The 16,154-nt window shown below is 39.4% G+C and overlaps 1 protein-coding gene across 4 annotated transcripts in view; it reads left to right on the top strand.

Moving 5' to 3' along the window:
• The window catches only part of FIG4 (FIG4 phosphoinositide 5-phosphatase), a 131,497-nt gene that overhangs the window by 43,283 nt on the left and 72,060 nt on the right, over nt 1-16,154 (top strand). For all 4 annotated transcript variants that reach the window (XR_005789957.1, XM_040474363.1, XM_040474364.1 and 1 more), the window contains exons 8-15: nt 372-472; nt 1,938-2,100; nt 2,538-2,635; nt 6,759-6,892; nt 8,564-8,680; nt 10,955-11,000; nt 11,666-11,814; nt 12,745-12,911. Coding sequence is in view for 3 of the 4 variants with exons in the window: in XM_040474363.1 (XP_040330297.1) it covers nt 372-472; nt 1,938-2,100; nt 2,538-2,635; nt 6,759-6,892; nt 8,564-8,680; nt 10,955-11,000; nt 11,666-11,814; nt 12,745-12,911 (975 nt within the window). In the remaining variant the exon portion in view is untranslated. The remainder of the gene's footprint in view (nt 1-371; nt 473-1,937; nt 2,101-2,537; nt 2,636-6,758; nt 6,893-8,563; nt 8,681-10,954; nt 11,001-11,665; nt 11,815-12,744; nt 12,912-16,154) is intronic.

The following is a 16,154-nucleotide window of genomic DNA, read 5'->3' on the forward strand; positions in this document are numbered from 1 at the left end:
AGATATGCTCTCTTTGAGAAGTATATGATCTCTGAAGACTAAGGAAGGATTAGTTGTACCTGTTGACATCCTTTAGCTGGCTGTAAGGTGAGACCAGGTCTTCCCTTGGCCACTAACCCTATACCTGATTACCGTTTCCTCTAGAATTCATGGAAACCACTCCTTAGGTAGGCCCGTTTTTGCTTTAATACCTGCATAACTTGGAGGAACCGTTAGACCCAATGCTATTCCATTCTTGGGTGGAGCTTTTTGGTTTTGTTTAACCTTCTGGACAAGATATGTTTAAATGCATATTGAAGGTATAATGATTCTCTTGGTTTGGTGTGACCGTTCGGTATGAATGCTCTGACAGCTTTAACTCGATTTCTAAGAGCTGTTGATCTATGGACGACCAGTCTATGTCACTCTAATAGCTAGAAGATCCAGTAAGTTTGCCGGGACCCGCTTTCTCAAGAGAGGCGCAAACTGTGAGGTAAGATGGAGAAGCAACAGTGCTGTTGACATTTTCACCTTTCACATCTGCTTTGCTTTCAGAGGAAGCAAAGTGGAATTCTAGAAGATGGCATTTGTTAGTTTGGGACATGATCAAGAGAATAATTAATTCCCCAGAGTGTCTGAAACTTGGGAAATATGACTAATATATACAGATGTTCTGGAAAATCAGCTATCTTAGAGCAAGTTATGCAATGCCTTGGGGAGTTGTGACAAGTCTAACGTTGTGGACAATGAGCCATTTCAGTAATATATGACAAAATGTAGTGCATATTTAGTGTAAAGACTAAAATAGCAAAGCTCCTCCATCTGAGGAATAAGTGGAGGGGAGCACTTGCTGGAAATGCATCTTTTTTTAAAATATTTTTTAATGTTTATTCATTTTTGAGAGAAAGACACACAGAGTGTGAGTGGGGGAGGAGCAGAGACAGAGGGAGACACAGAATCCGAGGCAGGCTCCAAGCTCTGAGCTGTCAGCACAGAGCCGGATATGGGGCCCGAGCCCACGAATTGGGAGATCATGACCTGAGCTGAAGTCCGCACTTAACTAACTGAGCCACCCAGGTGCCCCGGAAATGCCTCCCTGATGAGAAGACAAAGTAGAGCAAGGCATGGAAACCCTTAATTCCACTCCCTCTGCTTTAGGTTGGCTCAAGGGAGGCTCCTTATTCAGCTCACCCCTGGGAAATAACCGCAACAGAAATTCCGTCCTGCCATCAGTCATGTAATCCCCTCTGAGTGTTTCATCTCCATTTGCAGTAGACAGCTTGAGTCTTATGCAGATGTGTGTTTGAGTAGACAGATTGAGTGAGACACTGGGCTTTAATCCGGGGCAAAAATAACAACATTGTTCTTAAAATTATATCAACACAATGAAAATATGTATAACTGGTGCTCTAAGAAAAATTGGAATTTTGCTATGTCACTTACTTTTGAATATTTTAAGGATAATCAAACAGACATGAAAATTATTCTTCGTCATATCCTTATATACTTTTACAAGTAAAGCGAACTCAAGAACTTTTTTTTTTTTGCTTCATTTGAATCTCACGGTTTTGTCCCTTCCATTCCTCCCCGGTCTTCAGAACTAAAGTTTTATATTCTGCTAGTCTTGCCGACCTCCAGTATAATTTCATGTAATTGTTTTCCTTTTCTGTCCCTCTCTGCCGTTTATATCACTCAGGCTGTTCTCTGTCTGCTACTTGTATTATTAGCTATTTAATTTGATTTTTTCCTAGTCTATTCTCGGCTATTTTTAATTGCCTTTTTTGTTGTTGCATTTTAATAGCTTTCCTTTTCTAACGTGCACATTGAATATTGATCAACATTTACCTCTTTAAAATGTTCTAAAATGGGAATTATAATTTCATTATATACTTGGAAATTTGTTCCATTAAAAAATTCTGAGAACATAAAATATCTTTAAATGCCACCTTTCTTTCCAGGGCGATGTTGCAAATGAAGTGGAGACTGAACAAATACTCTGCGATGCTTCTGTGATGTCTTTTACTGCAGGGAGCTATTCTTCTTATGTACAAGTCAGAGGATCAGTGCCTTTATACTGGTCTCAGGACATTTCAACTATGATGCCTAAACCACCTATTACGTGTACGTGGAACAATCTTTTTAATAGTAACCCTTTTTTTAACCCACAGTTAGAGATGACGAACAGAAATCTCATAAATTCTTAGATTTTAACCAAGTTTCGCTACTGGAAGGTAGAGAATTTAGAAGAAGGACATCTGTTATTTTTATTCAATAACTTTATAAGTGTTCTTTAATTTTGGCTGCTAGTAAATTGTATTTTACTTCAGAAATGTAAGAATCAGTCAAATTCAATAAATACGTGTAGAAGGAGGGTCTGATAAGCTCAAGAGGAATTTGGGAAGTGAAACTACTATATTAATTGAATTAATTAATTGAAACTACTAGTTGTATTGCATTTTTTAAACATTAAAAAGCAAAACCAAGCCCTATGCGTCTTTATTCTTGCTTTATAATTTTTATTTTGGTATTTATTTATTCATCCTTTTTATCCCCCTCAGTGGATCAGGCAGATCCATTTGCACATGTGGCTGCCCTTCACTTTGACCAGATGCTTCAAAGGTTTGGCTCCCCCATCATCATCTTGAATTTAGTGAAGGTATGGCGTGCTCATCTGTTTGCTTGGGAAATTCAGTCACACCAGAAAAATCTTTCCTTGGCACAAAGGGGTTTAACAAGCTTGCTTTATAGACTTTCTGTGTTGTGACAGAGCACTGTGTCTGATTGTCGAAGGCATTGTCCTTTGGCCTTAGATTCTGTGTGGCCTCTTCCCTGGGTAACTGGGAGAATCAGCAGTATGTCTTCAAGGGAAGAGGGTGGTGCTGTCTGTCCGTCTTCTGAGTTTCCAGGACAGATTGGAGAAGGAAGCATGGAGATCACACAGTCACAGGCTAGTCTTGATACACCCCATTCCCTAGACAATCCAGAGATCTCTTAGGAAAGCTAATATGTAGTAGTAAGGTCTAAAGGCTAGATTCAGAAATTGGGGTACTACTGTGGTTCAAGAACCAGGTGGACAAAGTGGTGGCATGGCCTTACAGTTCTGTGCTTCCTTGTGAGAGGCGTCTGGGCAACATATCTCATGTATATAAGTAGGCACTCAGGTCATTAGCCTAGGATGGAGAGCAGGGAGAGCAGGTACTAAATTGTATCTATATCTGTTGCATTGAAAGAATCTCAGTCCACAGCCACGAAGACACCGAAAGCATGAAGAGCAAGGGTTTTGTTATGGTCACAGCAGTGGCCAACAACTTAGTAGTGTCTGAGGTTATTCTGAGAGGTTGATTAAGAAATGTTAATTTAATCGACACCAAGGAATCCTGTGTCCATTTAGTTCATTGTTTAACAAGTATTCTTGAAGGTTTCCTTTGTGCCAAGGCAGTCACAGAAACAATTCCTGCCTTCACAGAGCTAGTAGTCTAATGGAGGAGATGGTGAAGTAATGCAGAGGTACCGAGACAGGCTAAACGGTGCTATGAGAGCTTATAATGGGAGAGAAGTTTCCCCCAAGGAGATGATGAGTCAGCACAGACTGAAGGAAGAGGCATTAACTAGGCCAAGAAGAGAGGGAGTAATATTCAACTCAGAACAGCAGGTACCACGGCCCTGGGTCAGATATGGTACCTTTGAGGAAGGGAAGGCCTTATGGCAGGGGCCTTGCTGATGAGGACCAGAGAGCCTGTTGTGAGACGAGGCTGAAGAGATAGTTCTGGCCAGACCATGCAGAGCATTGTGGGGTGTGTTGATGAGTGTGGTCTTTATCCTGGGAGTGTAATGGAAAACCATTGAAGGTTTTGCATGATTGCGAGGATTGTGGTCTGATTTATATTTTGAAAAGGCCATCCTGACCTCAACAAAGGGAACATGTAGATTGGCACAAGGCTAAAGAATATGTTGGAAGACCACATAGGAGGTTATTCTAATTATCCAGAAAAGGGGTGACCCTGGTTTAAACCAGGGTGGTATGGTAGAGCTGAGGAGAAGTGTATGGAAGCAGTAGACTCGGTGATGGGCTAGATTTGAGATGAGGGAGAGGGAGATGTCAGGTTTGATCCCTGGGCTTCTGGTTACTCAGGTGGATGGATGGTGATGCCATTCACCAAAATAGGGAACGCTGGCTCTTCTTCATGGTATACAAAGTCCATACAATATGGTTAGAAGCTATGGCTAAATGGACATTCAGTCTATGATGTTTGAAGTAATTCTGTATTCAATATGCAGATTCAAAAATAACATCCGATACATGTGATTGTAAAGTGTGCTTACCCAGGTTTCTCAAATGTACATTTATTAACAAAATATATTTGTTAATATTTAAAGGTTAATCAGGGGACTTAAAAAATTGTACTCGTTCATCATTCCATTGTCCTAAAAATCCTGGCAATAATTAGAGATAAGTAGAAAATAGTTTGGAGATTAAGTCGCTATTTTGTGGAATAGAAAAAAGTTTTTTGTTGTTTTTGCCATTAGTTATTTTATTCGTACGTTAAAAGAAGATGTTTATTCAGTTCACTTGGGAAAAGTACTAATTTGTGATTAGAGTCAAAGAATGCATTTGTGTGTATTGAATGATACTGAAGGATATTCACTTTTTTTTTTAAGTTTATTTATTTATTTAGAGAGAGAAAAAGAGCGTGTGCACAGGGGAGGGGCAGAGAGAGAGAGGGGGAGAGAGAATCCCAAGCAGGCTCTGCACTGTCAGCACAGAACCCGATGTGGGGTTCAATCCCATGAACCCATGAGATCATGACCTGAGCTGAAATCAAGAGTCAGCCACCCAGGCACCCCAGGATGTTCACTCTTTATTCTGCCTCTGTATGAAGTCACTAAAATGTAATGCTTTTCTTGATTTCTTTTCTTTTTTATCCTGTGTTGTAATCCCACCCCTACCCCACCTTCCCTAGTTGTGGAAGTTTGAGATGCTGGTTGACATTTTGTAGCAACCCATGCACGGTCAGTACCACTACTGGGGAATCAATAGGAAGTCAACCTGGAATCAAGCACTGAACGTGTTTAGTCTGGGGGCCGTGGGTGACAGGCAGTGGGGGAGTCTCTGACTTCTTGAAGTGATACTTAAAATCACTTGCATTTGTGACGTTTTCATCTGGTTGTAATAGGACTCTGCGACCCAAAGGAGGTTGACTAAACCCACTACCACTAATCCATGATGGACAGACAAGGCATAAAGCAGATTCTTTTTACGTGGAGATGATCTAAGGTTGATTAAATAACCTTTTCTCTCCTCTCATAAAATATCAGATTTGATCAAAAAATTTCAGAAAGGTTTTGTTTCCCTAGTTGATTCAAAGTGCTTTTGAGAAAAATTCCAGATACATAATTTAATTTTCTCGGATGTAAACAGCTAAATACATGTTCATCCTAAACTGATTTAACACTGTTCTTAATCAACTCTTTTCTAATTCCTCCATTTGACTTATTCAGCTGTGCAGAAGAGATACCCTTTTTGTTTCCACAGTGGCTATCTAATTACATTCATGACAATTAATAACTAATACCATGACTGAAAACAGCAGAGACCCATTTTGATGCCAGCGATAGTGCCTCAACACCGTGTTGGTGTCACTGTCACTGAATTGTTTTTCTTTGTTTCTAAGTGAAGTCCTGATCAGGATAACAATAAAAATGGCTGATTGTTATTAATAGTTCTCACAGACAGTTACTCTGATAAGAGATTATTGTGTTTTATCTCTTTTAAACCTCACATTATCGCTGTAAGGGAGATACTATTGTTACCCCATTTTATAGATGAAGAAATAGAGGCCCTGGAAAGGTGAGAACCTTGCCCAAGGCTATGTGGCTAGCAGGCAGCTGAGCCAGCATTCCAGCCACAGAGCTGTACTGGAACACACTAGCCTCTCTCTTTTTTTAAAAAAAATTTTTAATGTTTATTTTTTAGGAGAGAGAGAGAGACAGAGATAGAGAGCAAGTGGGAGAAGGGCAGAGAGAGAGAGAGGGAGACACAGCATCTGAAGCAGGCTCCAGGCGCTGAGCTGTCAGCACAGAGCCTGACGTGGGGCTCGAACCCATGAACAGCGAGATCACGACCTGAGCTGAAGTCGGATGCTTAACCGATTGAGCCCCCCAGGCGCCCCTGCATTAATGTCTCTTAAATGAGAGGCATGTAATATGTAAGGAGGTACAGCAGGCAGGGAGGCAGAAGGTAAGATTTGGTCCATGAACACCTCTCAACTTCAGTTCAACCACAGTGTTGAAAGGGGAGAAAGTGCCTCGCTTGTCTACCTCACACGGTGTTTAAGAGTCAAATTTGGAAACACATGTAGGCTGCAAAACAGTCTCAGCCAGTTTAGAGATTATCCATCCAGACCTAGTGGATTTCTGTCTTGTCCTTAGCGGGCTGGTGTTCAGGGTTTTGTTCTTTTGGTCCTTGGGGAGTTCTTTTCTGACAGAGTGGGGTGTGGAGGGTGGAGACGAGGCCTGGGAGGGTGAACCGAGCTTCTTGAAGCTGCAGGAGGTTATTAAAAAGAAATCTCATCTCCTTGAATTTTTGAAGCTAATTATCTGTTGACTTCAATGAAGTATTTATTTCTTTGAATTTATATTATTTTTATTTTAGGCTTTTTTTTTATCCAGTATATTTAAGACTTAGGCTTCTTGCCTTAGCTGAAAAGTAAAAATGTTGAAAGTCTCTTCCTCTGACTTAAGGTAACTAGAACCCTGAAAATGTTTCATTTTTGATAAAGGAACGAGAGAAAAGAAAGCATGAGAGAATTCTGAGTGAAGAACTTGTAGCTGCTGTGACGTACCTCAACCAGTTTTTGCCTCCTGAGCACACCATTATTTATATTCCTTGGGATATGGCCAAGTACACCAAGAGGTGAGTAGATGTCCATATGTTTGGTTCTGATATTTTCCTTTTCTTGTGACATAAAGTAGCCGGAAGCTGCTCTCCATGGTAAAGTAAACGTTCTCTTTTAATTTCCTTCATGAACCCACTGAGGGGCTGTTTTGGTGCTGATGTATAATTTGAGTGCTTAAATTAATTGACCAAACTCTTTTCTTTGCCCACCACCGATACCACCTGCACATTCTCTTTTAAGTAACTAGTCACTTCAGGACATCTCTGCTCCATGCTTTCCCTTACAGCCATTAGTTTCGCTGTGCCCTGTTTCATCTTGTCCCCATTTGGTCACCTTCTCAGATACCACTTTTGGCAGATCTGGCTTGTGGATGAACCTGTAGTGACTCCTGACTGTTCATAGGCAATCCAAACTCTTAGTGTAGTGTTAAAGCCCCATTCCAGAATGTAGTAACTTTTTCTTTATACCCGGGCTGTTCTCTTCCTAGAAGATGAAACTGCATGCCCAGTCTCCAGCGTGGCAGCCAGGGTCCCATTCCTGAGCCTTTTCTTCTGTGGTTTGACCCCCACCTCCCTGGGGTGCATTCCTACCTCTCCTTTACCTGTCAAGGACCTGACTCAAAACTCTGGTCATCCAAGGAACTTTCTTTCCTTAACCTTACATTGTCCTTTTACTCATTTACTAGGCGTTCATATTAACACTAAGTTCATTCTGAGGTGTTGTTCATTTTTTTAATGTTACCGTATTATTTTGTACTTTAATTCATTGTACTTTTTTCTAACTCATTTCGTGTGGTTAGATACCCATGCACGCACACACACACACACACACACATACGCACACATTTTCCTAGAGTCTAAGACTGATCACAGGTTGGCACCATTCATATTTATTTTCCAGTGTTTTCTTCCCCTGCCACCCGCACTGTGCATTGTATTCTGCTCACATTTTATGAATGCGTATTGACTTGACTGATTTGACTCTTAAGTAGTGAAAGGCTTTGGGAGAAGCTCTCCTGGGGATGTAATGTGCCAAGATTAAGGCTTGCCAAGAGTTGATACATGCCCTTCATGTCTCTTGCACCAAATCTTGCTAGTTATTGAACACACATTATATTGCAGAAATTAATTGTTACAATGTTCCTGTTGAATGCAAACCGGACATTTTAAAACTTAAATCCCAGGATCCACATAAGAGTGAAAACATATGGTATCTGCCTTTCTCTTTATGACTTACTTCACGTAGCACAACACTCTCCAGATCCATCCACGTTGCTACAAAAGGCCATATTTCATTCTTTCTCATTGCCAAGTAGTATTCCATTGTGTATATAAACCACAATTTCTTTATCCATTCATCAGTTGACAGAAGACCATGGGAGAGGGGAAGAAAAAAAAAAGTTAGAGAGGGAGGGAGCCAAACCATAAGAGACTCTTAAAAACTGAGAACAAACTGAGGGTTGATGGGGGGGTGGGAGGGAGGGGAGCGTGGGTGATGGGTATTGAGGAGGGCACCTGTTGGGATGAGCACTGGGTGTTGTATGGAAACCAATTTGACAATAAATTTTATATTTAAAAAAAACCTTAAATCCCTGTCATTACTGTAGACTTTATTTGCTTCTGATGTAAAGATAAGTATACATTAGACCTGTCTCTTCTCACTTTTCTCATTCTTCCTTCTCTCCTCAGCAAGCTGTGTAATGTTCTTGATCGACTGAATGTGATTGCAGAAAGTGTGGTGAAGAAAACTGGGTTCTTTGTAAACCGCCCTGATTCTTACTGTAGCATTTTGCGGCCAGATGAAAAGTATGTATGGTGTAAAAACTTAAATCAAGAATTTTGCTCTTGTGGATAAAAATATTGTAAATATGAGCAGTTTGTATTACTTGAAAGATGGATGAATTTATTTCTTTGGGGAGACAAGACAAGCTGCTCATGTGATTGTGGAATGAACTTTCACTATCGGCATGGGATTTCCTCTGGCGGTTGTATAGACTTCTGATGGAAGCCACAGAATATCTGTTATTCATGGAATAAACATTACATCAGATGTTGCTGCCAAGTAAAATTTTCTGCAATGAATTCTATTTTTCAGCATTAAGGGCAGGAATTTTTTTCCATAGACTAAATACATTTATGAAATGTAAATTTTTTCCTATGACATTTTTATGAAAATCATGTTTATCACTGTATTATAGTTATTGTTCACAAACCTTTCTTCATTACTACTTTGTGAGCTTCTTCAGATCAAGGATCCTGTTTTATGTGTCTTTTAATGAACTAATGTTATACCTTCCCAGCATTTTATTTTCAGCTAACAAAGTTAATTATAATGGTAAAAACCAAAATACCGCACAGAGCAAAAACCAACTGTCGTGTGTATATCTTTAGAAATCATCCTTTTCTGGGGCGCCTGGGTGGCTCAGTCAGTTAAGTGTCCAACTTTGGCTTAGGTCATGATCTCACAGTTCGTGAGTGAGTTCGAACCCCGTGTTGGGCTCTGTGCTGACAGCTCAGATCCTGCAGCCTACTTCCAATTCTGTGTGTGTGTGTCTCTCTCTCTGTCCCTCCCCGGTCACACTCTGTCTCTCTGTCTCTGTCTCTCTCTCCCTCAAAAATAAATAGACAAATAATAAAAGAAAGCATCCTTTTGTTACAGTTTGAATTTTGGCATATCTGTGATGGTGGTCCTCAAGACCATCCCCAGGATCCTTGATTCATGAGGAAACATCTAAGCATTCAGCATATTGTTGTACTCATGGCTGTGATTTATTAATGTCAAAGGATACAAAGCAAAATTCGCAAAGGGAAAAGGCATATGTGGCAAAGTCCGGAGGAAATAGGTGAAACTTTCAAAGTTCTCTCTTAATGGAGTCGCACAGAACATGCTTAACTCCCCCTGCAACCTGTTGTCACAGCATGTGTGAAATGTTGCCAATCAGAGAAGATTATTAAATACTCAGCATCAGGGTGTTTTATTGGAGGCTGGTCCCCTAGACAGCTTTGCTTGACATACCAAAATTCCTGACTCCCTTAAGGAAAGAGGTTGTTCAGCAAAACCATATTGTCTCTACAGACAGTTTAGGTACAGTGAGGCACTCTTGTCTGTCGGGGAATGGGAACACAAGTTCCCAGATGCCAGCCAAGGACCAACTGTGTTAGCAGGCCTTTCTGAGGAAAGCAGTCAGACCTGTTAACTCTTTTCTGTACTGCACCTTCTTTTAAATAATTAAAATATCTTGGGGGTCCCCGGGTGGCTCAGTTGGTGAAATGTCCGACTCTTGGTTTTGACTCAGGTTACAATCTCATGGTTTCATGAGTTTTAGCCCCACGTCCGGGCTCAACAGTGTAGAGCCTGCTTGGGATTCTCTCTCTCTACCTCTCTCTCTCTGCCCCTCCCCCGGTCACACTGTCTCTGTCTCTCTCAAACTTAAAATTGTTTTTTAAATAATTAAAATATCTTAAGAAATTAAAATGTTTTAAATAATTAAAATATTTTAAATAATTAAAATAAAATAGCAATTTCATTATATAGTACTTAGAACATACCCCCAGGCATTCATTAGCACATGGAGAAAATAAGAAGGAGGGAAAATAATAAGGAAGTCTGCAAAAACAACCAAAGGTATGCAACAAAACTCCATGAAATAAAGCTAGAGGAGGTGGAGAATCTTAACACTGAGGGAAGGAGGATAAGGCTTGGAAGATTTTATTAGAAAGATCTCCTGCAATTACTATTCATGTCTGTAGAGACCAAAGAGGAAATAGGCTTAAATTAATGCAACAGGGATTTTGATTGAACATGGGTGATAAATGCCTGAGTTGTGCGACACTGGGGCAAGTTAAGTTGCTTCTTTCCTGGGTTTCCCTGTGTTCTCCGTGAGGAGGGAGAGCGTGGATAGCATTCCATCTTGGTTATTTGCATATTCACTTTCCAGAAAGAATGAAAGTAAGCAGAATCAGCTGGTCATTCTGGTGCATTCAGCCCTATTACTTTGATTCTTTATAAAGAGCTAGTACCAAAAATGAATATAGATTATGCTATTAAAAATTTTTTAAAGCATCTATTTTTAAACACAGGTGGAATGAACTAGGAGGATGTGTGATTCCCACTGGTCGCCTGCAGGTATAGATATTATATTAATAGTGAATAGAATCTGTATTCGCAGTGCATGATGTTTTCTGAAAGTAGTTGTGGAGAGAGATATACTTCTTATTTAATGCCAAATTATTAATCAGGATTTTTAAAAGCCTTACTGCTAGTGTTTAACTCTTACAAATGATGTGCAACTAAAATAATAATGGCCTGTGGATTTTTTCTTAAACATTATAATTTTTATTATTGGAAATTGAAACATAAACAAATGGGAAAAGAATAAATTCGAATCACTTTGGAAAATGACCCAGATACAATCACCATATATATTAATCATGCTTTAATAAAAATAAGGCCCCAACCACTGAATATTTGGTTTCTACAATAAAAGAGATCTATCAGGGAAAAAGCAACATATTTTACTAATCGGTACATGTGGAAAATGTTAGTTATCTGTTTTATCTTAAACTCAAAAAGAAAATTCAAATATAGACTAGAAGGTATAGCAATGCCATTGCAGCAATATTAAGTGAGCAGCAAATGTAACCTTTTATAATGTTCTTCATTATTTGTGCAGGAATAATACCCTGCCTACAGCTTTTCTTCTGTTTTTTAAGAAAAGAAATCTAAAGTGGTATAGAAGCAGTTTTGGTCACTGAATAATGGTTGGAAAATCTTAAGGTATTTCTCTTTAGACTGGTGTTCTTCGAACCAACTGTGTGGACTGTTTAGACCGCACCAACACGGCACAGTTTATGGTGGGAAAATGTGCTTTGGCTTATCAGCTGTACTCCTTGGGACTGATCGACAAGCCTAATCTACAGTTTGATACAGATGCAGTTAGGTAAATCTTCTTTTCTGCCTTTTGAGTGCTGGTAATGACAGAAAGCAAAACTGATTATAATAAGGAATTCTATGAACTTGTTTCTTCATTTAGCTTCTCAAAAATTATATTGCTAAAACTATTCAAATTAATTCTGTAATAAATATTTTTATTAAAGACCTGTGTGTTATTGCCATGGTTTTTATTTTTTGTTGGTATTAATTATCAGTAAACACTATGCTCTTTAGATAAATCCAAAGTGCTTTAGATAAATACAGACTAGTGGTTTTAAAAAAAAATAAATTCAGACTGCATTAGAAAGAAAAAGTAATGTGACTTCGTACATTTGTAATTAAAAATATAAGGCATATAAAAGATTGATTCTTCATTAAGGATTACTGTGTCTTCACTGCCCATTGGATCCATGGCACTGCGTGAAATGCTGTTTCTTGAAAATACAATGATGGTTGTTATCGGTCATCTGATGGAGTCATAAAGGCTCTGTTGAGCAAAGAGATCGGCTTCCAAATGGCCAAATCCACAGATACCGCTGCACTGAAAATCTTAACAGGCACGTGAAGAAATACGAGTTTCAAACATGTTTTTAGGAAAGAATATGGTTTGTCTGTCCCAGAAAGGCAGAAAATTCTGTTGTGGGAGATAAATTGATCTGAAAAATCAATTAGAAAGATGAAAAATGTTAGAAGTCTTTCAATAAGGTTAGAACCACCGTGGTCTGGCTTTGGTGGGTTACGTTTTTGGTGCCCTTACTTCCTTTTCAGTGTTTTCTTTGATTTTGTTACTTTTTAGATTATTACTATAGTGTATATTTTGCACGTACATTTATTATCAAGAGTCTACTTGAAAGGCTTTTAGGAATTCAAAGGTGGCTAAGTGAAGAGCGTGTGTAACACTTTCAGTAAAATTTTTTAATGTTTTTCTTTGGTTTAGGTTATTTGAGGAACTCTATGAAGATCATGGGGATACCCTGTCCCTTCAGTATGGTGGTTCTCAACTTGTTCACCGTGTCAAAACCTACAGAAAGATAGCACCATGGACCCAGCACTCAAAAGACATCATGCAGACCCTGTCTAGATATTACAGCAATGCTTTTTCAGGTAATTCTGGAATAATAAGCATTTCTACAACTTTACCTGATGTGCATTTTTCTTCTTATGCATTTTCCTTTTTTAAGCAATCTGGCTAAGTGAAATCAAAATTAAATATTTTGAAAGTTTAAATAAAATAGAATCTCACTTTGAAGGTGCTCAACAATAGATTTGTTGTCTCACAGTTCTGGAGGCTAGAAGTCCAAAATCAGGGTATGAGCAGGGCCGTGCTCCTTCTCCCTGAAGGCTCCAGGGGAGAATCCTAACTTGCTTCTTAGCTTCTGATGATTGCTGGTGATCCGTGGCTTGCAAGTACGGCACTTTAATTTCTGCCTCTGACTTTGCCTGACATTTTCCCCTTGTGTCTGTGTCTTCATGGCACTTTCCCTGTGAGTCCCTCTCTTCATGTAAGGACATTAGTCATAGTGGATTATGGGCTGCCCTACTCTAGAGTGACTGTGTCTTTTTTTTTTTTAATTTTTTTAATGTTTATTTTTGAGAGAGAGAGACAGAGTGTGAGTGGGGGAGGGGCAGAGAGAGAGGGAGACACAGAATCCAAAGCAGGCTCCAGGCTCTGAGCTGTCAGCACAGAGCCCCACGCGGGGCTCGAACTCACAAGCCATGAGATCATGACCTGAGCCAAAGAAGGTCACTTAACCAACTGAGCCACCTAGGTGCCCCTAGAGTGACTGCATCTTAACTGGATCATATCTGCAAAGACTCAACTTCCGAATAAGGTCACATTCACAGGCCCCAGGGCTTACGACTTTACCATATCTTTTGGGGGGACACATTTCAACCTGTAACACTCGTGTAAGTAGTGTGCCAATATGTTCCTATCTCTCTGGGGGTGGGTTACCATGGAAAAGGTTGAAAACTGTTCTGATGGAAAGAGAGCATCCACTCTTCTGTACTCTGTTATCATTGTCCCTATGATGGGAATGATTATTGATATATAAGGACCAAGTAAAGTGTTTTTTATTTTATTTTATTTTTTTAAATTTTTTTTAATGTTTTTATTTATTTTTGAGGCAGAGAGAGACAGAGCATGAGCAGGGGAGGGGCAGAGAGAGAGGGAGACACAGAATCTGAAACAGGCTCCAGGCTCTGAGCTGTCAGCACAGAGCCCGATGCGGGGCTTGAACTCATGAATCGCGAGATCATGACCTGAGCCAAAGTCAGACGCCTAACCGACTGAGCCACCCAGGCGCCCCGGGTAAAGTGTTTTTTAATAAGACTGGGGGACAGAGAGAATGAATGTGTAGCTGTACATTATTTAAAAAGCAAGGAGTACTATTAAAAGATAGAAAATGGTCGTGGAAAGATAAGACAAAATTGCCCACAACTGCGAGAAGAACTACTATGAAAGCAATTATTTTATGAACAATGTGGCTAAAACAGACTTTATTTTGAGAAGCATGGTGTCGTTGGGGTGTACAACTTATTTTAAAAATACAGTGGATATTATGTTAGGATTTATAGAACCATTCTCTTTAAAGCACTCAAGATAACTTTACAAAACTTAACTTCCTTACATTATTCCTCTGGGGTGGGCAGGAAGATGCTTGAAATTAAGTTGTTAGGAATTTTTTTCCTCTCATTACCAAAAAAATTTATGTAGACAGACAAACAGCAAATTAAGTCAAAAGATAAGCTATGGAGAATTTTGAAACCTACCATCAAATGCTAATTTTCTTTAGATATAAAGAGCCAGTATTTCCTTTAGATGTAATAAGCCAAAATAAAGAGACCAACAGTTTAAGAGAAAAAAATAGGCAAATGAAATGTACAGTTCGTAGGGAAAAAAATGCAATGGATTCCAAACATATGAAAGAAAGCTCAACTTCACTATCTTGGCTATTGTATGTAATGCTCCAGTGAACATAGGGGTGCGTCTTTTTGAATCAGTGTTTTTGTTTTCTTTGAATAAATACCTAGAAGTGGAATTGCCAAATCATATGGTAGTTCTTGTTTTAATTTTCTGAGGAACCTTTGCACTGTTTTCCACAGTGGCTGCACCATTTTACATTCACACTAACAGTGCACAAGGATTCCCTTTTCTCTGATTCCTGGCCAACACTTGTTACTTGTTGTCTTTTTGATAATAGCCATTCTGACAGATGTGAAGTGATATTTCATTGTGGTTTTTATTTGCATTCCCTGGTGATTAGTGATGTTGAGTATCTTTTCATGTGTCTCTTGGCCATCTATATTCCTTCTTTGGAGAAGTTTCTCTTCCGGTCCTCTGCCCATTTTTTAATCAGTTTTTTTTTTTTTTCAGTTTATTTATTTGTTTTGAGAGATAGAGAACAAGTGGAGTAGGCGCAGAGAGAGAGATGGGGAAGGAGGGTGGAGAGAGAGAATCCCAAGCAGGCTCCACGCTATCAGCACAGAGCCCAGTGCGGGGTTCAGACTCACAAACCATGAGATCATGACCTGAGCTGAGATCAAGAGTTGGGCACTTAACCGACTGAGCCACCCAGGTGCCCCGATTGTTTGATTGTTTTTAATCAATTGTTTTGTTTTGTTTTTTTTTATATTCTTTATATATTTTGAATATTATCCCCTTATTGGGTGTATCATTTGCAGATATCTTCTCCCATTCAGTAGATTATCTTTTCATTTGTTGATGGTTTCCTTCACTGTGCAAAAGCTTTTTAGTTTGATGTAGTCCCATTTGTTTATTTGTTGCCCTAGGTTGTTAGGAATTTTATTGTTGGTTTGTGTAGACAGATCGATGCTATATGGGCAACCCACCTGAGTCTCTTTCAGGCTCATTTTAAAAATTGTTCTGAAGCTTCACATATTAGCATGCTCTGAGCTTTGTCTTTAAGAAGTACCTTTGGTTTCCAACATAGCTGGTTACATCAGCAGTTGGAGGATGCCAATAAGGAAAGAAGAGATACCTAGATACTCCCTTCAGGTGTTAGGAAGAGCTTTATAATTATAACTGTCTGAAGGACCTTGATAAGCTCCTTCTAATTTTTTTTTTTTTTTTTTACATTTACTTTGGTAAGCTGAATTTTTTTGCTGAAGCTTGTTGAATTTAAATCCTATTATAAGAGGGTGGGTAGCTCAGTCAGTTAAGTGGCCGGTGAAATGGGTAAGCTGCCGGTTAAATGTCCAACTCTTGACTTCACCCCAGGTCATAATCTCACAGTTGTGGGATTGAGCCCCATGTCAGGCTCTGTGCTGGGCATGGAGCCTGCTTGAGATTTTCTCCCTCCCTCTCCCTCTGCCCCTCCCCCACTT

The sequence above is a fragment of the Herpailurus yagouaroundi genome, unplaced genomic scaffold (genome assembly GCF_014898765.1).
Source record: "Herpailurus yagouaroundi ecotype Mexico unplaced genomic scaffold, PumYag 139, whole genome shotgun sequence".
Classification (NCBI taxonomy): Eukaryota; Metazoa; Chordata; class Mammalia; order Carnivora; family Felidae; genus Herpailurus; species Herpailurus yagouaroundi.